Source organism: Prionailurus bengalensis, chromosome E4, assembly GCF_016509475.1.
Source record: "Prionailurus bengalensis isolate Pbe53 chromosome E4, Fcat_Pben_1.1_paternal_pri, whole genome shotgun sequence".
Classification (NCBI taxonomy): domain Eukaryota; kingdom Metazoa; phylum Chordata; class Mammalia; order Carnivora; family Felidae; genus Prionailurus; species Prionailurus bengalensis.
The window spans coordinates 9,705,307-9,732,148 of record NC_057360.1 but is presented as its reverse complement, the minus strand read 5'-3'; the positions used below and the strand labels follow the sequence as shown (position 1 = coordinate 9,732,148).

Here is a 26,842-nt window from a genome sequence, read left to right as displayed (position 1 = left end):
ACAAACCTCTCTCAGCCCTTCCGACTCCTTTAGCCCCCACAGCCCCTTTTCTCTCTCTCTCTTTTTTTTTTTAATGTTTATTTACTTTTGAGAGAAAGAGAGAGACAGAGGCGTGAGCAGGGGAGGGGCAGAGAGAGGGGGAAACACAGAATCCGAAGCAGGCCCCAGGCTCCGAGCCGTCTCCAGGCTCTGAGCTGTCAGCACAGAGCCCAAGGCGGGGCTCGAACTCACAGACCGTGAGATCATGACCTGAGCCAAAGTCGGCCGCTTAACCCACTGAGACATTCAGGAGCCTCCCCTCTCTCTCCCTTTTGGCAAAAGCCGTCCTCTTCCTCTCCTCCCATTTGCTCTTGAACCCATTTCCCAGGCTCCATCCCTCTCCACTCCGTGGAATCTGCTCATACCAAGGTCACCTCCATGTGACCACAGCCAGTGGTCATCTCTCGGTTCCCAGTTCCCTGGCCCAACAGAGGGGCAGCATCGGAGTGGTTGGCCCCCTCTGCGTTCATGAAACGCTTCCTGCGTGGCCCCTGGGAAATGCTTTCTCTTGGCTCTCTTCCTAGCCCCCTGGCCAGTTCTCTTTCTCCCTTGCCGGTTTCCCCTCATTTTCGCCACCACTAAGCACTGGAGTGCCCCAGGGCCCCGTCCCGGATATCTTCCCTGTCTTTGTGCACTTCTCTGTTTTCCTCCCCGTCCTCTGGCCTTCAAAGACTTCTCCGGGGAACTTCAGACTTGCACAACCGTCTCCTCAACACCTAGGTGTCTAATAAGCATCGCAAACTTCACATGTCCACAAACAAACTCCAGATCTTCCCCCCGAAACCTGCCCCTCCCTCAGCCTTCGTCTTCTCCGTAAATGACGATCCCACCCTCCCAGTTGTTCAGGCCAAATCCTGTACAGATCCTTGCCTCCTCTTTTCCTCTAACATGTCAAATCTAATGTGCAGCCAAATCCCACTGGCTCTATTTTCTACATCCATTCGAATGTGGATCACTTCTCTCCACCGCCACCACCACGACCTCCTGCGCCCAAGCCACCACTTGCACTCATCTGGACTGTTGGAATAGCCCCTTGAATGTTTGCCCTGCTTCCGTTCTGTTCCCCAGTATGCTCCTTCCTTTCACCTCACTTCAGCCAGGATGATGCTTTAAAAATGTATGTCAAATATGGGAAGGCAAGCTGGTGCAGCCACTCTGGAAAACAGTATGGAGGTGCCTCAAAAAACTAAAAATAGAACCACCCTCCGACCCAGCAATGGCACTACTAGGTATTTAGCCAAGGGATACAGGTGTGCTGTTTCGAAGGGACACAGGCACCCCCATGTTTATAGCAGCTCTATCAACAATAGCCAAAGTATGGAAAGAGCCCAAATGTCCATCAATGGATGAATGGATAAAGAAGATGTGGTGTGTGTGTGTGTGTGTGTGTATATATATATATATATATATATATATATATATATATATAATGTGATATATATATAATTGATATATATATAATGTGATATATATATATATATATATATATATATATATATATATATATAATGGAGTATTACTCAGCAATCAAAAAGAATGAAATCTTGCCATTTGCACCTATATGGATGGAACTGGAGGGGATTATGCTAAGTGAAATTAGTCAGTCAGAGAAAGACAAAAATCCTATGACTTCACTCACATGAGGACTTGAAGAGACAAAACAGATGAACATAAGGGAAGGGAAACAAAAATCATATAAACACAGGGAGGGGGACAAAACAGAAGAGACTCAAAAATATGGAGAACAAACTGAGGGTTGCTGGAGGGGTTGCGGGAGGGGGGATGGGCTAAATGGGTCAGGGGCCCTCAGGAATCTACTCCTGAAATCACTGTTGCACTAGATGCTAACTAATTTGGATGTCAACTTAAAATTAAATTTAAAAAACGTATGTCACATAGATTACCTCTGCTTAAATCCCCCCCAAGGGCTTCCCACGCCTCCAGAGTAAAATCTAAAGCCCCAAATATGTGCTACAAGACCCTTCTCTGTCTCGTCTCTCCTCCTCACTCCCCTCCCACCCTTGTGTCTTCCTTGCTGTTCCTCGCGTGGACCACACTTACTCCTGCCTAGAAAATTCTCATGACACGTATCCACGTGGCTTTCTGCTCCAACCACCCATTGCTACAAACCAAACCACCCAAGACTTTGTGTCTTAAAACAGTGCCAACATGTATTTTGCTCAGGAATCCTCACTATGGGCGGGTTCTGCAGGGTCCGTTCGTTCGGTTCTGCTTCCCTCGATGGCTGGGCTTGCTCAGTTAACATGCCGGGAAGTGAGGGTGGCTGCCCGGGGACTTCCGCTGGGGGCGTGTCCCAAATACCATGTGGCCGCTTCACTTCCTCGCGGAATGCTGATTTAGGTCCTCAGAGTGAGCATCTCAAGAGGGCCAGGCAAAGCTTATGGCCTCTTACAGGTTAGCTTGAGGAGCCGTATGGTGACGCTCACACTGTAGTCACAGCCTCACCCAGATCCAAGAGGAGGGGACACGGAGGAGAGTCACCATCATGTAGTAAGATGAGCACACGTGATGGGACATACTCGCGTGGCCGCACTGGTTTCCTCACCTTGTCCTGATAAACTTAGGTAGAATAAACTCACCTTTTCCCGACAAACCCCGGGGAATACCTTCTATCTCTTTACCTTGATCTAATCTTATTTATAAAACTCCTTACCACCTTCAAGCGCTGCGTAAAAATGTGCTCAATGAATGACTACATACATCATCATCACAACGAAAAAGATGGTGAGGACTATTTATCAAGAGCCGTCTATGTGACGGGGACTAAAAAAAATGTATCTATTTACGCGTCTTATCCCATCAAGTTCTCCCAGAAGCTCTAGGAAGTATCCGTGTTCCTACCTGATGGATGAGAAAAGTTCACGCAGCTGGTAAGAGGTGGGGCTGAGGCTCAAAGCCGGGCTTTTAGCTACCACACTACCGCACGATACATTTAACTTTGTGGGGCTGCGGGATGGGTATGGGGTGGACCAAGGCACACGTTTGTCTTCGCCTCAGTCTTGGAGGAGAACAGCTGGTGCGCCACGGCCAAGAGCACAGTGTGATCTTGTCCGGCTGCGAGTGCAGACGGAGGATGTCCCTGGGTATTCCCTCAGAAGCCCTCTGGGCAGCGAGTGGCTATGCCGTATGGTTTACTTCTTCCCGCTTCCCACTTGCCTTCCAGTCTGGGTGACTGCCCATGCCGTCATTGTGGAAACCCCCCGGAATGTTCTCCGGGCTGCCCGGGGAAACAGCGTTACCCTTCCGTGCACCTACCACACTTCTGCCTCCAACCGCGATGGATTTGTGCAATGGGACAAGCTTCTAAGGAGTCACTCGGTAAGGATCCTTAAAAAAATACTCCTGTCATGGGAATGCGTATTACCTGACCACGACCTCTTAGGGGACAAGCACTAAAGAAAGAGTCTTTCAATAAATGTTAGAATAAACGTTAACACCCAGGCTGGGCTGACGGGAGGAAGCAGTGAATGTTGGCCCCGGGGGCGGGGCCCTTTATCATGAAAAAGTGACCTTCTCTAAAATATCCTTCTGCTGGGCAGTCTCACATGAGCTAAATTGTGCCATTCGAGACCGTCATTCCTTTTCACGAGCACAGAGCTCTCCCTGAGACCAGATTTTATAGGCAGCATATTCCAGGCTGTCCTGCCCCTTGCATTTTTCACTTAATATCGTTCCCGGAGAGCTTCCTGTATCAGTTAATAGAGAGCGCCCGCATTCCTTAAGAGCTCATAGGAGTCCATTGTGTGGAGACACTGTTAATATTTAACGAGCCCCGCAGTGACAGGCACTTGTTTCTTCCCAATCCTCCAATTACCAGTAATAGCCATTTCCATATGTCATTGTGTTCGTGAGCAGGTAGAATGCGCTCCCAGAGAGGGTGAATGCTTTTGCGATTTCACGATTTCACGGAGGCTACCAAGCCGCCCCCCACGGGGCAGCATTTTGTGTTCCACCAGCAGGGCCCGAGTGCCTGGTTCCCCACAGCCTCAACTGGGTGAATGTGTGTGTCTAAATAACACATGCTTGACAGAAGACCTCGGGGGAGGGGAAGGGGGGGGAAAAAGTCACAGAGAGGGAGGGAGGCAAACCCTAAGAGACGCTTGGATCCGGAGAACAAACTGAGGGCTAAGGGGACGTGGGGGAGAGGGGAAAGTGGGTGATGGGCATGGAGGAGGGCGCTTGTCGGGATGAGCACCGGGTGTGGTAGGGAACCTGATTTGTCAATAAGTGACATTAAAAAAGTAAATATATAGGGGCACCTGGGTGGCGCAGTCAGTTAAGCGTCCGGCTTCAGCCAGGTCACGATCTCGCGGTCCGGGAGTTCGAGCCCCGCGTCGGGCTCTGGGCTGATGGCTCGGAGCCTGGAGCCTGTTTCCGATTCTGTGTCTCCCTCTCTCTCTGCCCCTCCCCCGTTCATGCTCTGTCTCTCTCTGTGCCGAAAAATAAATACACGTTGAAAAAAAAATTAAAAAAAAAAAAGTAAATATATAAATAAATAACACATGCATAGGACCGAAGTTGAAGCAGTAAAAAGGTACCCAGAGTGAAAGTCTGTCTACCTCATACCCTAAACCCCCAGTCTCCTGTTCCCCTCACCAGAGGGAACCACCCTTAACAGTTTGGGGGTGGCCTTCAATACAGGCCGTACACAAATACAAACGTACGTGTAGACTTATGTATGTGCACATATACATATATGAATATGTATGTTTACACAGAGTACCCACAGGTCGTTCTGCACTTGGCTTTTTTCTGTTAATACGTACTTTTCATATGTCAGTACATTTATATCTATCTCATTTTTTAACCATCTGCATTGTGTTTCATTTTAGGCATGTGCTCTTTGTACCAACGATAGACATTTGATTGTTTCCTATATTTTGCTTTACGAGTAACGTTGCACTAAATCTCTCTATATCAGTGTCTATGGATATATATATATATATATACACATATATAAGAGCATGAAGGTATATTTAAATTATATACATATAGGATCAATTATTTAAAATGGAACTTCTGGCTCCTAGGTGGCTCAGTCGGTTGAGTGTCCGACGCTTGGTTTCTGCTCACAGTTCGTGAGTTCGAGCCCCTCATTGGGCTCTGCACTGACAGCCCGCTTGGGATTCTCTCTCTCCCTGTCTCTCTCTGCCCCTCCCTCTCTCCCAAAAATAACTCAATAAAAACAATTTTTTTAATGGAACTTTTGAGTCACAGGATATGTGAATTTAAAACTTTTATAAATAAAATCGAATGGCTCTCATTAGATGTCATGGCAATGTCCACTCTCACCAACACGAGGGCACCTCCTTCTCCAACACAGAGCATTCTCCAGACTGTTTGATATTTGCCATGTTGATAAGTGAAAAAGGTATCGCGTTATTGATCAAATTCACATTTCTCTAATTTGAAGAGGTGGAGCACCTATTTGATTTTTTTAATTTTATTTTCGGAGTGGGGGGGAGAAGAAAGAACATCCAAAATTTATTCTCCAGCAGACAGACAGCATCAGCTGCTAAAACTACAGGGGTTTCTCTCCTGCCTTCACAAGGCATTATTTGCTTACCAGTGAGAAAGCCTCTGGTGTGTTCTTTGCAACAATATCCACTTCACGGTATAAATGGGCACCAGGATTGTGTTCCACTTACAATCCAGGAGGAAAGGCACAACGTGGCAAAAAAAAAAAAATATTATTATTATTATTTTTGGATCCTAAACTCAGGGGCGATCACGCACACATTTTTTTTTTAATGTTTATTTTTGAGAGGGAGACAGAGTGCGAGCAGGTGAGGGGCAGAGAGAGGGAGACAGAATCTGAAGCGGGCTCCAGGCTCTGAGCTGTCAGCACAGAGCCCGATGAGGGGCTTGAACTCATGAACTGCATGATCATGACCCGAGCCAAAGTCCGATGCCTGACCGACTGAGCCACCCAGGCGCCCCCAGACAAACTTCTAACAGTCCTGATCTCTTTTTCCACATAGACGGAGACCCCCTCCCAGAAATTAGGGTCTTTTCTTTCTCCTTCCTCTGTTAAACATTAGAGCCATATTTCCTCATTTTCTCATGCTTAGCATTACATATACAAAAAGGGGGGAGAGGTTAAAAAATCACAAAAGTATCTTGAATGTCCCCCGCTCCCCAAACGTGCCTGCCAGAGGTGAGCATCAGGGCCCTGGAATACCCAGAGTGAAGGCATTTAGCTTTCTCCCTGACAGGAGAGAAGGGTGACCCAGGACACCCAGGGCCTAGAGCAGAAGGACAGATGGTAAAGGAGAGGAAATCGTGGCCTGCTGCACCTGCTGTCTGTGGCTCCAGGGACGCTGATGGGCCACGGGCACACGTCCTATCTATTTCCAGAATCCTAGCGGGGGAAAACCTAGAGAGGGAAGCTGCTGCCTTCAGCCTGAGAAACTGAAGGGTGTCTCTTTCACCACCACGTGGGTGCAGCCAAGCAGATGCAAAGTCTGCCAGGCACCTCTCCCAGTGCTTAAACACTAAAGCTCTTCCGGATGGATCCCTCACCTCCGAAAGGATCTGAGGCAATCCCCTTGAGAGTAAGCAGGGGTGCAGAGGAAGGCATTCGCTCTGGGTTCTCAGGGAGATTCTTGTGACACGGGCGAGGGGATGGGTGATCGGGGAGAAGACACGGGACAGCTGTGATTGGAAGGGCGGTTGGGGCATGAAGAGTCCGGGGCAGAGCCAGCAGGGCCGAAGAGAGCCGAGCTGGGAAGGATCTGCGTCCACGGACCGGTCCACAGCCGAGACCGTCCCTCGTCTCCCCCCCCCCTGATGCTTCGCCCCTTCTATCTGTCCCCTCCGGGGCGGTCACAGTGACGCCCTGCCCGGCAGGGGGCACTCCATTAGCCAGCTCGAGTGCCCTGGCACAGGCTGCGGCGGCCCGAACACTAGGCCTCCTTTTTCTAATTTCCCCAAAGGACACGGGCGGCGGCACCCCTGACACTGTGGCCACGCTGCCGTCTCTCCCCAGCGTGCTCGGCCCGCTGCCTCCGCCAATCCCCTGGCATCACCAGCGACTTCTCTTCCGCTGACTTCAATGTGCTCCTCCGGCCTCCGGTTTCCTCTCGCGCTAGCAGCTCCCACTATCAACCTCTTTCAACCTCCGTCTGGAATCTTCCTCCCTTGACCTTTCGGCAGTCTCATCCTGGGTTTTCTTCCTACCTCTCTGACCTCCTCTTGACCTTTCAGAACGAAGTAACCCGGCACTTGGCGCTTCTTCATTTACCTGGGGCGGCTTCACGTGGCCCACGGCTCGGTCAACATCTAGGTCACTGACTCCCAAGCCCCCATCCCTTGGAGCCCAGCTCCTAGCGAACTCCCCCCGCCCCCTGCTCCCCGCCCCCGTGTCCCATCAACACTCAGGCACATCACGTTTAGCACAGAATGAAGTTTGTCTTAGAACGTTCTCTCTCTCTCTCTCCGGGCACCTGGGTGGCTCAGTCGGTTAAGCATCTGACTCTTAATTTGGGCTCAGGTCATGATCTCCGTGTTCTCGGTTGGTGGGATGGGGCCCCACATCAGACTCTGCACTGAGCACGGAGCCTGCTCGAGATTCTCTCCCTCTCTCTCTCTCTGCCCCTCCCCTCAAAATAAATAAACGTTAAAAAACCCATTCTCTCTCTAGGTGTTTCCTCTCTTGGAAGTGACATCACCACACACCCAAATATCCGGGCCAAAGACCCTCACCCTTGACGTCTGCCACTCCCCAACCCTATACATTTAATACGCCCCAAGTCCCATTGTCTGTCCCCTTCACGCTCCTCAAATTCACTCATTCTTCCCATCTGCATGGGCACAGCCTTGCCTCAAGACCCATCACTTGTCATCTGAATTGCTAACTGCAGATTTCCTAACCGCCTTTCCTTCTCCTTCTAATTCATTTCCCACCCTGGGCTGAAATACGCAGGCTCTCCATGCTTTGGGGGTAAAATGCAAACTATTCAGGCCCATACACCCAGGGCCTGCAATCTGGTAACATAGAATCACCAGAGTTCAGGCTCTGAAGCCAGAACATCTGGTTCAAATCCCTGCCCTGCCATTCAGTTAACCATGTAAACTTGGGAGAAGTCCTTAACCTCTCGGTGCCTTGGTTTCCGCATGTGTGAAATGGGTGTAATCATAATATCTCCATCATGGGGGTATTGTGAGGATTAAGTGAGATAATACATACAAAGTGCTTAGAAGAGTACCCAGCATGCAACACGTGCTCAGTAGACAGCAGTCTGATCTTCATCGCTACCTGCCCGTGGCTCGCCTCCCACCCACCCTTCACTACACACTCACCTCCTTTCCTATGAACCACTTGGGGTTGACCCAGAGCTTCCCACTCCGAGGACCTTCCCCGTTGTTCTCCGTTTGCCTAAAATGCCAGATACGTCTGTCTTCCTCCAACAGGCACTGCCCCAACTCCCCAGCCCTTTGCCTGGCCGGTTCTCCTTTGTGCTTCGGGGTCCAAGGAACTGTCTTCCGGGAACTCTTCCAGGAAGGCTTCCCTGATTTCCCAGTTTAGAAGCAATACCTCTCTTCTGAGGTCCCATAGCTAATTATCGGGCATTGTTAACATTGGGTTGCCTATCGCTCTTGTTATTCATGAGTGACCCATTTTTGAATGCCAGGCACACCTAGTAGGTCCTCAGGAACAATTGTGTCTAGCACTCACAGCAAACCTAGCATGTCGGGCAAAGCCCTACCTGCTTTGCATATATTATCTACTGTCCTCCTCCCCAAAATCGTATAAAATAGGCATTATTATTTTGATCTCCATTTCCTAGAGGAGGAAACAGGGAGGCCAGCATTTTGCTCAAGGTCATACAACTGGTAAGTGGGGGAACTGGAATTTGAATAGAGGCAGTCTGGCTAGAAAGTAGTGATCTGAGCCAGTGTCATGTTCGTTTTGGTAAACAACGAGTATATCAACGAATGAACATATTCCAAAGGCACGAGTCAAGTAAACAAAGTGGGCTTGGAAGCCGAGGGGGGCTGCCTAACACCACGTATGGCACATAATAGGTGCTCAATAAATATGGGTTGGTTGAATGAATGAGAACAGACAATGGACTGAAATTGAATGGGTAAGAGGGAGGCCAGAACTGCCACTTGTACGGAAGGCAAAAGTGTGGGGGTCTGAGAAGGCCCCATTTATCCACATGTGCTCCTGCGGTATGAACGGCCCACCTGCCCAGGTCTTCCAAAATTTTCGTTAAACATATACACGCACAATAAAAGGATCCGCAAACGGGCACCACGTATTAGAGCTGTTTGTTCTGATGGGTTGGTGTGTCAGCACTTCGGGCTTGGGAACGATGGGTGAGGGTGGTCAGCACGGGCTGCAAGGTCCGTGCTGAGACTTGGGGTAAGACCGAGTGCCGTTTCTTCTTCCTCCCAGGAAACGGTGCTCATCTGGAAATTTTTGACCAAAACCCTCATCAGTGGTGAACTTTACAAGGACCGAGTCAATGTATCTGGCAACGCTGAGATCTCAGATGCCTCCATCACTATAGGTCAGCTGACTATGGAAGACAATGGCACCTACGAGTGCTCAGTGTCACTGATGGAGGACCTGGGAGGCACCTCAAAGTCACGTGTCCAGCTCTTAGTCCTCGGTGAGTGTCTCCATCTCTTTCCTGGGCCAGCAGGGCCGTGGTGCAGGGAGGGGTGCAGGGAGGAGGAGCCCCCCGGGTGGTCAGGTAAAGCCAGATTCCCCCAGGCCAGGGGGCTGCTCCTCCCTTTTTATTCTGAGCTGTGTCCACCAAGGACAGTTCCCCGGGCAGAGGAGAAGGCCTGTTTGGAGTGGCCCCGGAGTCAGCCTGGGAAATTCTGCCCCTGCTCTGTCCAGTGCTCTTCCCCATGCCCCAAGCTCTCTTCCTTTTCAAGGCGAACTTATTAGGGAGAAGCAAAGAGAAATCGCAGATCCTAGATAAGGGCTCTCACTGTGCCTTTCTGTGGTGCTGAGGGCCAGACATCTACTTTAGTATCTGCATTTTGTAGATGAGGCCCAGAGAAAGTAGGCACCTGACTCAGAGTCCAACTGTTACTGAGAACATTTTAGTCAATGCCTATTCTATGTCCAATAGGAGGAATGGCCTCTACCCTGGGAGGTGAGCAGCACTTTATTTTTTATTATGATTTTTTTTAACATTTATTCATTTTTTAAAAAAAAAATCTTTTTAATGTTTATTTATTATTGAGAGACAGAGAGAGACAGAGCATGAGCAGGGGAGGGGCAGAGAGAGGAGGAGACACAGAATCCGAAGCGGGCTCCAGGCTCCGAGCTGTCAGCCCAGAGCCCGACGCGGGGCTCGAACTCACGGGCCGCGAGATCGTGACCTGAGCCGAAGTCGGACGCTCAACCGACTGAGCCACCCAGACGCCCCTAACATCGATTCATTTTGAGAGACAGAGAGAGACAGAGCATGAGTGGGGAAGGGGCGGAGAGAGGAGGCACAGAATCTGAAGCAGCCTCCGGGCTCCGCGCTAACACTTTAAACCCAAACGATGGATCATTTTCCTTTGTAGTCTCCCCTTACGCTACTTGGTGGGATTTTCTTTTTAATTGAATAAAGTGGCTGCCTGGAAGCGTTTGTTGATATAATGCCAAACAGTATAGCCCCGAATAAAGAATCATTAACTGTCTCTTCCTCCCGGTCTACCACCAGCACGGTAACTAGTGGTGGTACTGATGTGTATTCTTCCATACTTTTCTCCATGTGCTTTCAAAACACGCACACGCGCACTTGTGTGTGCATGTACACACACACACACACACACACACACACACACTTTTTCTTTCTTTCCTTTCCTTTGCGGAAAAAAAAGAGATCAGATTATAAAGATCACCCTGCAACTTATCTTGGGTAATGTTACCTGCATATTTCTCCAGGTCAATATTGATAGAGCTACCTATGAGCATACGTTCGGTCACATGGATGTACTACGATTTGTTCCAGTGTTCCATACTGATGGATATCCTCAGGCTGTTCCCATTGTTTTTTTGTATGCCCAATACTGATATCAATAGATACATAGGTATTCTTCCACTCCGTTGTTTTTATTTTTATTGGATAGACTCTTAAAAGTAGGATTTCTGGGTCAAAGACTATGCTCTTGTTAAATGGCAATCCGTCCCGGCAAAGTGTTTTCCCCAGAGCAACTTACATTGCTGGGAGCATTATCTGAGCATAACTGTGTCCCCATATCCTTACCAGTACCGAATGTTGCCTATCTTTTAAATTTTCGTAAATATTGTTCATTCGTTAGGTGAAAAAAAAAAAATCAGTTGAGCCTAAATCAAAATCTTAATCCAACCACTAATAGGCCTCGCTATCCCCCAGTGGGGCCCAACCCCCTAAAGCTTAGGGACCAGCGGCGGGGAGTGAGGGCTTGGGTCTGTCTCCTTCCCCTCCTTAGTCCAATTCCTTCCACCCCTCGAGGCCATGTGGCTCCTCTGAGGCCATGGCCAAGGGAGGCAGGGATAAAGGGGAAAAAGCAAAGGCCTGCTCACCTGGCCGGACCAGGTATATCTCCGTCCTGGCTCCCATACAATTCCAGTCATAGCGGACCTCCCCACCACAGCCTTTTTAGGGGTGCCACGGTGGGTTCCTCCACCTGCCACAGGTAGTGTGTGTGCCCCCCTCCTTTTCTCTACCCAGCCCCTGCTTGTGGCACTCACTCCTGCTCTCTGCGCACCCACTCTGGGCTCCCTGCAGCCGGCCCAGCAAGCAGAGTCCTTCCGTATGACACGAATCGGCCCCGCCCTTACGCTGCCTTCGCAGCCTGCTCCAGCCAGCTTCTCTTGGCAACAGGCAGTCTTCAGATGGGTCCCCAGAAACGCAGGAGCGTCTATAAAGTCCTTCCATCATCGGGTTGCAGGATCAGCACCCAGGAGCTTACAGGTTTCTGTCACTCAGGGAGCTTCAGCCAGGGAATGAGAGATGCCCGCTCTAATGGCCGAGCACCCCAGTCTCCACGTGGGATTCTCTGGGTGCCTCCCTGACTTGAGATGGGGGACATGCCTCCTTCACTTCTAAAAGAAGGAGGTGGGGAGGGGCGCCTGGGTCACTCAGTCAGTTAAGCGTCTGACTCTTGATTTCCGCTCAGGTCATGATCTCGTGGTCCGTGAGTTCGAGCCCCCTCCCGGGCTCTGTACTGACAGTGCGGAGCCTGCTTGGGACTCTCTCTCTCTCCCTCTCTCTCTCTCTCTCTCTGCCCTTCCCCCCCCACTCTCTCTCTGTGTCTCTCTTAATTCTGAGGACACTTGCCGTCCTGGAAGTTGCGGTGGAAATTCTGAGCCACCGAAGTCCCGATCTTTGTCTTGTTGACGATTTCTGTCATGCATTTGGGGCCCCTTGTCATGAACGTCTCTCTCCACTGCCTTTGGGACTATAAAAATGAACTTAATGTTCTGTCCTTATGTCTTCAAGTCTTGTTTTTTACACTCAGACCTTTATTATATCTGGAATTTACTTGTGTAAATAGGATGCTGGGAGTTTAACTTTGTTTCCTTCCAAATGGACAGTCAATGACATCGGCATCATTTGTTGCAACAAAGAAACAGTTGTTATTTCACTGGACTTCCAGCTTTGTCACATATTAAGTTCTTACACAGACATGGCTGTTTTTTTACTCTTCGTTTTGTTCCTTTTCCTTTTGATTATTCCTCTGCTGATATGACATGGTTTTGATTGCAGCATGTTTATAATCAGGATTGATATGTATATTTTAGTTGGAGCTATCAGGCTTTTAATCTCTGGCACCGTGGAATATCTTTTCTTGCTAAACTTTCCCCACACAATTTTGTCAGTTTTTACACATTCACTCTTCCATGTTAATTTTTAACATGTTGCTTAGTTCAAAATAAAAGTTGACTGGGGGCGCCTGGGTGGCTCAGTCGGTTAAGCGGCTGACTTCAGCTCGGGTCATGATCTCACAGTTTGTGAGTTTCAGTCCTGTGTCAGGCTCTGTGCTGACAGCTCAGAGGCTGCAGCCTGCTTTGGATTCTGTGCCTCCCTCTCTCTCTGCCCACCCCCTGCTTATTCTCTCTCTCTCAAATAAATAAACATTAAAAAATAAATTAAAAAAATAAAAGTTTACTGGAAGTATGGTCAATTTACACCCTAATTTGCAAAGGAATGACATGTTAAAAATATTAAGTCCTCTCATCTAGGAAGATGTATATCAGATTCAATGACCTTCAATAACAAGGCATCTCTGTAGAATATTCCAGGCCTCCTGTGGACAAATGCGGAGCTTTTCTTTGTGTGCAGGAGGCAGGCAAGGAACCCTTTCACAACCCTGCACCCATCCCCAAAGCCAAATTCTTTGTGTCCTCCTGCTCTGCAAACAGAGGGGATTTATCTTAGAGAGAAAACTACCATCAACTTGCAATGACCTTTGTGTGAAAGTTGCCAGAAATTCATGGTGCTAACGGCTCCCATTTACTGAGGATCAGGTATGCACCAGGCATCTGAGAGCTTTACAGATATCAGGGCTTCTAATCCTTGCAATCTATTGGTGGAAGCAGACATTAACACTCATGCTTGATGAAGAGAACACTGAGGCTCGAGAGGTTGAATGACCTGTAGAAAATTCTCCAAGCTTCCATGGAAACAGGACAGCCCAAACGCAAAGCCCTTCACTGCTCCACCTCGTAAGCCTGCCTCTCCCAGCCAGCAATGGGTGCAGTTCAGGATGATTCCCGAATTCTTCTAGATTTATTCTCCTTTTCAAAGTACCGTCTCTTTGAGTGGATGGCAGACGTAAGCTTGAGGATGATGTTTCATCTCGCCCCAGGCAGTCACTTGTGCTTTGCCGGGGGCCAACAAAAGAAGGTTGGAGGGGGCAAAGCCGTGTCAGCCCTGGATGTGCCCCTCGCCCTCGTTTGCCCATAGAACACCCACATCGTGGACACGACGCTCATTGATAAGCGAGAGTCTGTAACTGCTCTTCTCCGGGAAGGTCTCTGCTTAGGGTCTGGGAGACAGCCCCGTGAGTGCACGAGCCATGGTTTCTGCGTCTTCACTGGGAGCTCTAGAGGGTCTTAGACCCTTGGAAACATCCCCACCCCCTCTCATCTCAGGGACCAGGCTGTCATCATCATACTCTATCCTCTATAGCATTTTTACCGCTGTGTTTTAGTTGCTCCCAATCTAGGTGGGGTGCCCCGATGTGTTGGGCTAGCTAGCTCCGTCGGTTCGTTCGAGCAGGGGGCCTGCTGTCTGGAGGGCTCCTCGCGTAAGAGACTCAAGTACACAGAGCTCGAGGAGCTCTGCTCGCCCGCTGTCTCCCAGTGTAGCGACCTTGATCCAAACACATATAAGGGCGTCTGGTGATCCCTCCCCTCTTAAAAATACTAATAAGAAAAAAAAAAAGAGAGAGAGAGAGAGGGAGAGAAACTAAAAAAGAAATTCAGTGGTGTCCCTAGGTTTTATGCTTGCGCGCGTTTACTTCCAGCTCGGTCCCCGACTGACCGAATTTGTAGCCTAACACGTAGCACTTCCTGCTGCCCTAGCCCTGAGCGCCCTCGAAGCCCCCCCCCCCCCCCCCCGCAGTTCCAGCAAGTGGGTGCAGCGTCCCCCGTCCCTGGACGGAACATGCAGCCCGTTCCAATTAAGGCTTTGTAAACAGTGTTGCAACACACCGTTCTGTGCGCATAGCTCTTCGTTTTTTATCTGCATCAGCTCCCGGGAGAGAGAGAGAGCACCACGCCAAGAAAACGCGCATTTTTCGCTGGTTTCTATTCTGCACTGCTTATCGCCCGGTAGCCCCCGGCTGAATCCCTCGCTTCCCCTGGTCCTTTTCTGGCTGATTCTGTCTCCTTCCGGCTTCCCTTAAGCGGCTCCCGTGCTCAGCGGCCAACGCGCGCGCTGGTTCGGGGCTGGGCCCCCAGACGTCACCTTAGTGTGAACGTCCGCCTCCTCCCTCCCCTCTCAGGGCCAGCTTCATTCTAAGACGGGGACTGGCTAGCTGGAAGGGCAAAAGATACAGTTTAATCTGGGAAGGTGGAACTCGGTGAAACCAACGTTTTGCTTTCAAACAGAGGGAGAGAGCGCGAAAGAAAGTGAGAAATCATTTTGTACCAAAGGTTAAGGAATCCCATAAAAATCTTAAAAAAAAAAAAAAGTTTCCAAATGCCTTTGCCACTGGGTTATTTTTAGGCAGAAGGGCTTTAATTATACGGGGCCGCCCCCTCGGGCCGGGTGACCTCACCGTAAACACCGAGCCGAGAGCTTCCGGACGGAGGCGGAGCCCACGGAGCTGGTCACCGAGCGGGGGAAGCCACCTGGCCCGGGGGCGGGACAGCCCGTCTCCCCGGCCTCTGGCGCCCCCTGGCGTCATCAGCGGGAGGTGCAGGCTGTGGAGCGACGCGGTGCCCTAGCGCCCCGGGCTGGCCCCCCCGCCCCCAGCGCTCCGGCTCCTGAAATCCTTCCAGCTACAAACTGGGGGGAAGGACGAGCCCACCCAGAACCCGAGATCTCCGGGAGCCCCGCAGGCCTCACAGCCGCGCAGCGGGCGGAGGGACTATTTGAACTAGAGCTGACTCGAGACCCTAGCTAGTTCGGATGGGGTGGGGGCTGGGGAGGGAACCCTTAGAGAAGGGTCTGGACACAGTGAGGGCGGGTGTGCCTAGGCTGGGTTGAGGCGGGAGGGCAGCTTGGGGGCTGAGGTTAGTGGCCCCGGGGTGACAAATACTGACACATTCCTCCGGAAGGCTGGCCTCCTAGGCGCTGGTTGGTCTCTTGTTATCTCTTCTGCCTCCGGAGTGAGTTAAGGATTTGCCTTGATCATTTATTTCCCCTAGCAAAGCTAGCCTCCGGTTTGCTCAGATTGCTTTTCTATGCTCCTTTGCCTCGGACCCTTGTCTCCCCTTTTTGTCTTGGATCCCAGAGAGAAACCTGGACGCAGAGGGGCCTGGCTACGTTTATGCGCACTTCGTATGATGCTGGTTGTTGTGACACTTCTCAGGGGATACTGTATTTTCGGCCAGCTCTCTGTGAAATAAAGTTTTAGTCCCCTGGTAAAGGCATACTGGGCAACAGGGTGATGCTTTTGATGAGTGGAGAGGGAGAGGGATGTTCCTGTACCTCTGGAGAGTGCAGAGGCAAAGCTTGGCTCCGCAGCCCTGACCTAGACTAACCAGTCTCTTGGGAAGCCGTGTTCCCCCTCCCCCCCCCCCCCCCCCCCCCCCCCCCCACCCCGGGGTACCTGCTTGCTGGGCCAGCAGAGAGGAGGGCTCCTTGTCAGGGCGGTGAAGGCAGCAGCCTCTTCCTTCCCGGGCTGCTTCATTCCTGGCGCCTGGACCAAGATGTAAGAAGCCTGTTCTTGAATTTCGGGCCTCTTAGGTTTAGGGGCTGTCCAACCGGGCTGGCATAGGGGAGCACCTGTAATGTGTTCCATGCTTGTCCCACACCTGGCTGGCCCTCCCTAAAGCAGCAGGAGATGTGGGTCACACCTACAAACCCCCTGCCTGTTTCAGAGAAAACCTGGTTCTGGTTGGCAGGGAGAGGTGCATTCTGGGTAGCTTCCCCCAGCAACTCCTGGTGGGGCTACGAAAGACCGGAAGGCAGTCTCCACGCTCCGTGACCACTCAGTGCAGCACTATTTCCTGGGCAAGGGTCTAAAGAAAGAGGTGGAGGGGACAGGCCTGCCACACAGCAGTTCAGTAATAGCCCTCTGCACTGCGTGTCCTCCCCTTCCCTGCCCCAAGGACACTACCTGAAACCTCACGCATACTTGATGCTTCTTCCTGCCTCAGAGCCTTTGCACATGCTGTTCCCTCTGTGTGGAGTGCCCTCACCTCTCTGACCACCACCACCTCCATTACTGGCCTTGTTTAGTCTCATTCTTCCTTCAGGTCCCAGCCCAGGGTGCGATGGGGTCAGAGTCCCTTCCCTACCCTAGCAGCCTTGCCTCCTGCCTGGTCATTGTCCAATTACTTGTCTCTCGTCCCCACCGGATTCCTTGAACACAGGAAGTCGCTCGCTATGTCGTCCCAGTGCCCAGCGGTATCAGACATAATAGGTGCCCAATATGGTTTGTAGAATGAACCCCCCTACACAGTGGTAGTTAGTGCCGAGTGAAAAACACCGGCTTAAGGTCTTCAGGAATTATGGGAGATCAGGTTAGGATTGAGTTCAGGGGGGCTGTTGGTTTTTGGAGCCTCCTTTCTGTAGGCTTCCCTTTCCCTGTCTCTGCCTCTCTGTCCAGCCCCCCCCCCCCCCTTCTCTCCTCATTTTCCACCCAGAATGCAACTCTGCTGCCCCCTGGGGTTTTTCCAATCACCCAGTTGCTCTGAGCAGTTGCGTTTTATCAGCAAAACACGGGACAAGGGTCATGCTTAACACAAAGGGAATATTCCTAAGAAGTTTGAGTTGAAGGGCTCCAGAGAGAGGGGTTTTCCCCTAATCCAGGGGTGGGCAGATGTGGCCAAATCCAGCCTGGGCCGGTTCATACATGGCCTGCAAGCTAAGAATGGTTTTTGTGTGTATAAAGCTTTATTTAAAAAGTCGAAGCAGGGGCGCCTGGGTGGCGCAGTCGGTTAAGCGTCCGACTTCAGCCAGGTCACGATCTCGCGGTCCGGGAGTTCGAGCCTCGCGTTGGGCTCTGGGCTGATGGCTCGGAGCCTGGAGCCTGTTTCTGATTCTGTGTCTCCCTCTTTCTCTGCCCCTCCCCCCCGTTCATGCTCTGTCTCTCTCTGTCCCCCCCCCAAAAAAAAAATCTTTAAAAAGTCGAAGCAGTGACAGAGCGCAATGTGGCTCACAAAGTCCAAAATATTACCTTTGACCCTTTACAGAAAAAGTCTATTGCCCCCTTGTCTTACAGATGGGAACACTGAGGGATTGCGAGATTTCCCTAAAAGGGCACAGATGAGCCAACATTAGGGGGAACTTGAATGGGCTGGTGGAGAGAGCACTGGAAGTGGTAGTCAGATGACCTGGGTTCTAGTCCCACCAGGCTCTTGCCTAGTCTTCTCTCTGGGCCTCAGTGTCACCCACCTTTATAACAGTGGTGACTCTAATCTTGCACTCAGGATGCTTCCTGTGGCACTGCCTCTCTGTGATGGTGACAGGCCACGGAGGAGATACTTCGGGCTGCACTGACCTTCCAGCAGTATTTCTCACCACCAGGCTATGAACTTCTCCACCTGAGAACAAACAAAGCAGTATGTGTGTATTTCTGGGGCAGGAGGTGGCTGTCCCCAAGTCCCGCCTGATTCATGCCTTCTCTTTGGTCCTTCGCCTACACAGTCCCACCCTCCAAACTGGAGTGCGGCATCGAGGGAGAGACCATCATTGGGAACAACATCCAGCTGACCTGCCAATCAAAGGAGGGCTCTCCTGCCCCTCAGTACAGCTGGAGGACCTACGACATCCTGAACCAGGAGCGGCCAGCCCCACCAGGTAACAGGGAAGACAGCGGGGAAGACAGGTGCCCCCGCCCACCCCAAAATGCAGGTGATTGGCTGAGGCTGACCAATCAGGCCCCCCTGAAGGCCGTCCCTTTCCCCCACCCTGCAGTCAGCCTTGGATATCTTGCAGCATCTCTAAGTTAACTCATGACAATACCCATCTTATAGGTTGTTGTGGGAAATAAAAGTGACTCATGTAAAGCACTCAGTGGAAGCACGTAGTAAATGTTCATTTGTTATCTTCATTCCCCGCAACTCAATTCTCTTGAATGAGTGTGTCTGGATAACCTCTCTGTGCAAAAGCACTGAGGAGAGGAGGATTTTAATTTTGACTACGGTCATGTCCTGAAGGATACATTTGAGGCCCCCAGTCTAACTCTATGGCTCCACTCAAGGGTGGGAATTTCTCATATCCATTCCAGATCCAGGCTGGTCCTTCTTAGATTCCGCTGAACCCCAGCTTCCCAGACCTGGCCCCTGTTTATGGGCGTGCCCACCCACATGACCAGGTCCGCCGTAAGGGTCCCACATTCTCAGAAAAGGAGACGGTAGGTTCAGCTGTGGTTGCCTGGAGACCAGCTTTGTACGGGGAAGCTTGGTATTTGACCTTTGGTCAGGAAACAAACTGAAAAAAAAAAGTCCCCCGTCCCTGGGCTCAACATGCAGCCCGTTCCAAACAGGAATTTCAGTCCTGACCTGGACACTTTGTAGCTGTAAGTCACTTACAGCCCCTCTGACACTTATCCTCATCTGGAAAACCAGGATGATCTTTATACCACCTTCCCTGAGGGCTGTAAGGAGGATAAGAGGAGATCCCATGTGTGATAGTTCTGAACATCCTTGGTAAACCCCAACCCAGTCAGCTGAGCGTCATGAACTGATGGAGTAAGGATTGGGGTATCAGTGAAGGAGGGAAGGGTAATTCTGGGGGCTAGAGCCCTTTAGGGGAGGAGGTTCTTGAAAGGTTGAGGGGTGGGCACAGGCCCCGCAGCCAGGGAGGATCTTGAGGGTCCTGGATGAGAGGTGGCAGCCCGAGCTTGCGGAGAAGCCATAGGATCGGGGTTGGGGGGGACGAGTGGAGAGCGGCTGGGAACGGGAAAGCTAAATCTTGCCAATTCGACATCAGGGCCCCTGGGAGACCAGGGTTCCTCGGTGGGGAAATCTCTCTCCAGCAGGAGCCCTGGGAAGTGGGAGGCTGACTTCCCATTGCGTCCCCCTTGTTGGCCACAAGGTGCCGCCACTGCAGCGGAAACGTTAGCTTTAGCGGACTTCCAAAAAACTGTGCTAGGTCCTTTCCAAGAGGAAAAGGGGCTTGGGAGCCCCAAGTCAGGATAAGAACAGGTCTTGTGGCACTGGATATGCACTGGTTAATCCCAGAGCAGTTTCTAATGTCCACCGTTTCCTTTGAGGAACAAGGCCCGGAGCCCAAAGCTGGCCTCTGATAACCGGAAGGCCCTAGGAGACACTCTGAAGTCTTCTGTCCTGATCTGTCTGCAATGTGCTGTGTATACCTTATATGTAGACCGCATCTCTCACTCTGAGGAGTGGGATTCTGATAGGGGCTATAGACCCCCTAAGTATTTCCAGGGTCATAGAGCATTTCCCAAAGTGTGTTCCTTCTAGATGCCTCTTAAAAAAAAAATCGGGTTAGTTTACAAAATAAGACCGTTAATACTATAACCTCCATTTTTTTTTTATTTTTTAAATGTAATTTATTGTCAAATTGGCTTCCATACAATACCCAGTACTCATCCCAACAGGTGCCCTCCTCCAGGCCCATCACCCACTTTCCCCTCTCCCCCACACCCCCATCCACCCTCAGTTTGTTCTCTGTATTTAAGAGTCTCTTATGGTTTGCCTCCCACCCTCTCTGTGACTATTTTTTCCCCTTCCTTTCCCCCATGGTCTTCTTTTAAGTTTCTCAAGATCCACATATGAGTGAAAACATATGATATCTGTCCTCTGACTGACTTATTTCACTCAGCACAATACCCTCCAGTTCCATCCACGTTGCTGCAAATGGCAGGATTTCATTCTTTCTCATTGCCAAGGAGCATTCCATTGTATATAGAAGCCATAACTTCTTTATCCATTTGTCAGTTGATGGACATTTAGGCTCTTTCTATAAATTGGCTATTGTTGAAAGTGCTGCTATAAACATTGGGGTCCAAGTGCCCCTACGCATCAGCACTCCCGTATCCCTTCTATAACGCCCGTTTGATGGATACGCGGTGCTCATTAGCGTATTAGAAGCTCTAAGAGTTGTGTTCTTCAAAAACGGATTTAACCCTCTCTTGATGATGTCTAAAATTGTTAGGTCATGGACCCCTTTCTTAGTACCGTATGTTAATGTCACATGTAAGCAATATACCAGAAAACACTCAGAGGTATGTAAGACTATAGGAGAGAAGAGGTAGCATTTTATAGAGAGTGAGCATCCAGAAATACTGCTGTGGGTTTCAAGGGAAGAATCTAAAGAAAGTGCATGGGGAAAGAATGGAAGAAAATAACCCAAATCACCAGCTGTTATTTCTAGCTGGTGAGATTATAGATGATTTTATTTTATGCTCTGCTCTTTATACCGGCTTTCCCTGCCCCTTCGGATGAGTTTAAACTCCCTTACTGTAGGGGCGCCTGGGTGGCACGGTCGGTTAAGCGTCCGACTTCAGCCAGGTCACGATCTCGCGGTCCGTGAGTTCGAGCCCCGCGTCGGGCTCTGGGCTGATGGCTCAGAGCCTGGAGCCTGTTTCCGATTCTGTGTCTCCCTCTCTCTCTGCCCCTCCCCCGTTCATGCTCTGTCTCTCTCTGTCCCAAAAATAAATAAACGTTGAAAAAAAAATTAAAAAAAAAATAAACTCCCTTACTGTAAACCCAAATAGCATTTCTGCTTTGAACTCTAATCACCCTGTGGTCACCCTGGTTTCATATCTAGCATTTTCCTACCAGGAGGACACAGACCCTCCTCATCTTGTTTCGAGCTGATGCGAGCAGCCTCTGAAGATTTTCTGGACTGGACTGAATTGAAATAATAGCTTAATGTCATGTACAAAGTCTTATAACGAACACACGTTGTTTTTAGAATGTATATGTATTTTTGAAGACAGCTGTCAGTTGCTCCAGGGAGTTCTAGACCTAAAACAGGACTTTTGTGACGCTTGGTCATTTCTTAATTTTGCTACCTTGGGCAAGTACCTTGGCTTCTCTGAGCCTCCAGTTACCTCTGTGACATTGGAGATGGAAATATTTGGTCCGCCGTCCAGACACGATTGATAAAAAAAATCGTAGGAAGTCGTCCTTGAGGAAGTCAAGCGGGTAGCACATCCAGACCAGGAAAATCCACACCAAGCGACTATCTTGCCAGAGCGTGGAGGTGGGGCAGGGGCTGGTCTGGCCACCAGGAGAATTGGCAACAGATAAAGCTGGTGTGAATGCAGGACCAGATCTGTAACCCCGTGATCATGTTAGGAAGCCTGGCCTTTGCTATTTTTCTTTTAAGTTTTAATTTCAATTCCAGTTAGTTAACATACAATGTTATATGAGTTTCAAGTATAACCTATAGTGATTCAACAATTCCGTACAACATCCAATGCGCATCGCCACAAGTACACTTCTTAATCCCCATCACCTCTTTAACCCACCCCACACCCTCTTCCCTTCTGTTGCCCATCAATTTGTCCTCTATTAATAATAGCCTGTTTCTTGATTTCTCGCTCTCTCTTTTCTCTTCGCTCATTTGTTTTGTTTCTTTTTGTTAATGTTTCTTTATTTTTGATAGAGAGAGAGACATACAGAGTGTGAGTGAGGGGAGGGCAGAGACAGAGAGGAAGACACAGAATCCGAAGCAGGCTCCAGGCTCTGAGCTGTCAGCCCAGAGCCCAATGCGGGGCTCGAGCTCACGGACTGTGAGATCGTGACCTGAGCTGAAGTCGGGCGCTTAACTGACTGAGCCACCCAGGCGCCCCTCATTCGTTTTGTTTCTTAAATTTCAAGTATGTGGAAAACAGGATGGAGTTTCCTCAGAAAGTTAAAGTATTTACCCAAAGAATACAAAAACACGAATTCAAAGGGATACGCGCACCCCTACGTTTATAGCAGCATTGTTGACAATAGCCAAGATATTGAAGCAGCCCAAGTGCCCACTGATTGTTGAATGGATAAGAAGAAGTGATACATAAATAAATATATATATATATATATATATATATAATGGATTATATATATTGGATTATATATATATATATAATTCGGCCATAAAATGAATGACATCTTGCCATTTGCAATGGATGGACCTACAGAGTGTAATGCTAAGTGAAATAAGTCAGAGAAAGCCAGGACCTGTTATTGGAGCTGGTAGGCCACCTCTGAGCAGTGCCGTGACTAGATCCTGCTTGCCATGTCACATGTCTCCTCTGGATGAGACGGAACCACCTGGTGGCAGCAGAATCTTATGAGGTTGACTCTGCAGCAAATTAGACGGAAAGGTCTCTCACTCTCCACTCCAAACAGCAGTTATGACGAAGCGCCTTTGAGGACAGGAAGTACGTGTAAGCATAAAGCTCTCCCTTTCCAGGTGAAGAAACCCACAGGATCACAGATTCAGCAGGACGGTGTCTCAGGAGGACAACTGGACCGTTCTTGATTTCTTAGAGACTTCTCCCATGAGTCCAAGCTAAGGGATTCGGTTTCGGAAGATCATAAAAGTGGTTACAGCCACATTTTCTACTTACAAAGCATTTTCGTGTCATGCCTAACGTATTTTATGTTTCCTGAGCACTTGCAATACACCAGGCATTCTGCTGTGGGCTTGTATCGATTAGTACCTCACTTTATGCTCACAATTAACCGTGTGCGCCGCGGATTATGACTATTTCCATTTGTAAATAAAGAAGCTAAGGTTCAGTGCACCTAAATTCCTGGGCCAAAGCCGCAAAATTAATCAGTGGCGGAACCAGGCTGCGAACCCAGGGGGTTTGAATTCTAAGCACTTCAGAGTTGCGCTTCCTGCCTGCATTTGTTCTAGAAGGCCCGGAGGTGGACATTTTGTCCACTTTACGGACGAGGCTCAGACAAGTTCAGTGGCAGTGCTTGCATCCACCTAGGAATTCAGGCTTCCGAAATCCCAGCTGTTTCCACTGAACTGCGTTGACCGGTCTCCTCACCCTGACTGTCCTTCCTTCCCAGTCACAGGCCAGACTTTGTCTCTGAAGAACATCTCCACAGACATGTCGGGTTATTACATCTGCACCTCCAGAAATGAGGTGGGGGAGAAGTCCTGTAACATCACTGTGGCTGTCAGACCTCGTAAGAGCACTTTGGGCGTGGGGGGAGGGAGAAGGGTAAGGGGGGTGGACGAAGGCCAGGAGATCACTGGCTTGGGGTGCGAAGAGGCAGCTGAGAGAGACCCTGTGGAGGTGAGTTGGGGCAGCCTCTTTAGGGTCACCGGCTGGCAGGGTAGCTGGGGTGACCTCGGCCAGACGCTCCTGTCCCAGGCTCCCTTGTCTAAAGGCCAGTCCTGTTTCCTTGGTTCTTTGGAAGAAGAGCCTCAGACTGACTTCTGGAGACATGGTCAGTCCCGCCCACCCTTAGGGCTGCTCGGTGGCTATGGGGAGGTGCCCAGAGTCAGCTGCCACAGAGTCTGGACCTTGCCCGGTCACCCTGACCAGCTCAAGGACAAGCTAGAGAGGACCTGGCATGGCTGACAACTGAGGACGTTTCAGGAGCCTGGGTAGCCCAGGGAGTGTTGGGACCCAAGTCGATTGGCCTGTGTATCTTTGTATACACCTCCATCCTGAAGAGTGTTCCCCAGCCCCACCCAGTCACCTTCCTACAAGGCCATGCCTCAAGGAGTGTTACTAGAAGCTGGCTGTGCTGGCCCCTGGCCTGGGAGGGGGACTGGGCCTTTCCAGAGGAATCCCTCCGCACGGTTCGTCATCGTCAGCTCTGCTCACGCCCCCAGAGCCTGGGCTTCTGGCCTGGGAGATGCACCTGCCCTGCTCTGTGTCTTGCAGCCTCCATGAACGTGGCCTTGTATGCGGGCATTGCGGGGGGCCTGGCTGCAGCCATCATTGTCATCGGCATTGTCGTCTACTGCTGCTGTTGCCGGGGGAAGGACGAGGCCAAGGACACAAGGCAGTGAGTGTCTGGGGACACCCGTTGGCGAGGGTCTGAGCAGTGTGGGAGGAAGCGTCACAGCTCCTCATGGCCTCTTCTAGTCATGCCAGCACTGGGCACAGCTGCCCCCAGGTGGCGTTGCAGGCCTGGTACCTGACTCCAAGGGCCCCCTGGTTCCCCAGGCTTCCTGTGGCCTGTGCAGGGACAAGCTTGGGGTGGAGCCCCTGCCACCGTCTGGCCCCTCCTTGTCTAGTGGAGCCGGCCTGTTCCCGTGACACCCTGAGCTCATGAGCAGAGCAAATCTGTGCCCCCTGCCCGTCCTGCAGCCCAGTGTCCCTTTGCGTCTGGAGGAGTAGGGACGGCAGGTCCCGTGGCTCTCTTCCCACGCAGGGCACTAGGCCCACCTCCCCGACGCCAGAACGAGGGCAAACCCTTCCCCTCTGTCCTCGTGCCCGCAGGAATCGGGCGGCCTACCAGAAGCCTCCAGAGCAGCTGAGAGAGCTTCAGACGGGGAGGGAAGAGGAGGACGACTACAGGCAAGAAGACGAGAGGAGCTACGGGCGGGAGTCCCCGGGCCACGCTGACCGGTGACTGGAGCACACTGCAGGCTGGGGTCGGGGGAAGATTGCGGTTCATGCCTCTGCTCCTGCCTCCCGTCTCCTCACCCATTTTTCTGGCCCTCCGTCCCCGTCATGGATGGGATGCCTCTTCCCCATATCATCTGCTGGAGGACCTGGCTAAGGGGATCTCGCTCGTGACTGACCCTGCCAAGTGCCCTCACCCAGGAAGTGACCTCTCCCTGCCGCCCGCCTAGCTCAGGGCCCTGGACCTCACCCTGGACCAGGCCACAGCCCCACCTTCCTCTGGAGCCGGGAGGGGGGGCTCCCAAGGCACAGCATGGAGCGGGGCGCTCCCTCGATTGGCCTCAGGAGGGCAGTGGCTGCCAACAGGTGCACACGGGGTGGGGGGGGGGCCGCCTCGGAGCGCCTGCCTGTGTGCGTATTTGTTGAATAAAAGAGAGAATGAGTCCAGGAAGGACTCCCTGTGATTTATCCACCCTAAGTGAAAACCCCTGCTTCGGGACCCACTTTGGCCTCCGGCTCCCTTTCCAGTTCCTCCTCCCCGCTCCCCCGCCCCCCGCCCCAGATTTCCCATGCACTCCAGAAACTGCAACCTCCAACCCACTGCATGCTTCCTCGGGGATTCTGGCTTTCTCTCTCTACCTGGGATGCCCATGCAGTTTCTCTCCCTCTCCGCCCGTCCCAGCAGGCCCATCTCAAATCCCAGGGACTCCGGATCGTCCCACACATGGGAACAATCTTGTCACCTTGTCCCACACTCATCATGGGCCACACGGCCGTTACCTGGGCATTAGTCTCTCCCTATGCTGACGTCTGAGCTACCCCAGCCGCATGACCCTCCTGGCAGGTGCTCACCCCAGCTGAAGTCGGGTCCCTGCTTTGGTAGGTTGAGTCTCCCCCTCCGTGGTCTCTGCGATATGTTTGTAGACTCACAACTCCCACCCAAACCCCCTTTGCTAGTTTAGGGACGGAAGTACGCACTGCTTTAAGTGAACGCATATGTGTGCACACGGGGCAGCTTGTTCGCAGTAGGTCCCACATTCTCTCATCACGATCACTCCTCTCAAGGCCGGAATAACAGGCATGGCCACCCCTGCTTCCTGACACCTAACCCTGGCCCTGCCTGGCCCTGGCTCCGCTCTGCTGGTGGGTGGTCACCGTGCCACAACTCCTCTGCTGGCTGGGAGCTCACGAGACGTGTCCCGGCTTAGAGCTCGCGGCCCCCTGGCTAGTCTCACCCAAATGCAGTTTCCTACTAAGTAAACATCCCTGTCTTTTCTGGGTGATCAGAAAACCAATTCTGTAAATCTGTCATCTATTTGTGATTAAAAAAATTTATATATATATATATATATATATATATAGTTGTTGTTAAATTCGTTGCTTCAAAGTGCTATCAGTGATAATAAACTTGTTGGTGGAAATTCTTATTTCTTTTTTAACGTGGGGCTTGTTCCCACCAAGGTCAATCTTGTGTCTCATGGGTTTGTGTCTACCTACTGTATACGTCATCTGCTTCCGAGGAGAGGAAGGTGACGTGATGCCTGAGACTAGAGGGTCAGATCCTGTGGGTCCCATTGCCATGGCCATAGGAGGGTCAGGCTGTCTCTAGTGGTTGCTAGGGACAGGACAGAATCATACCTGGCAGCCGAGAGACACTCCAGGTAAA

The 26,842-nt window shown here is 50.9% G+C and overlaps 1 protein-coding gene across 1 annotated transcript in view; it reads left to right on the top strand.

The window, feature by feature from the left end:
- Positions 1 to 26,461, top strand: part of GPA33 (glycoprotein A33) — a 31,817-nt gene extending 5,356 nt beyond the window's left edge. The window contains exons 2-7 of the mRNA XM_043569098.1: positions 3,224 to 3,378; positions 9,464 to 9,680; positions 18,321 to 18,473; positions 23,663 to 23,782; positions 24,490 to 24,613; positions 25,051 to 26,461. Coding sequence (XP_043425033.1) covers positions 3,224 to 3,378; positions 9,464 to 9,680; positions 18,321 to 18,473; positions 23,663 to 23,782; positions 24,490 to 24,613; positions 25,051 to 25,183 — 902 coding nt within the window. The 3' untranslated portion in view covers positions 25,184 to 26,461. The remainder of the gene's footprint in view (positions 1 to 3,223; positions 3,379 to 9,463; positions 9,681 to 18,320; positions 18,474 to 23,662; positions 23,783 to 24,489; positions 24,614 to 25,050) is intronic.
- The last annotated feature ends 381 nt before the right edge of the window (positions 26,462 to 26,842 follow it).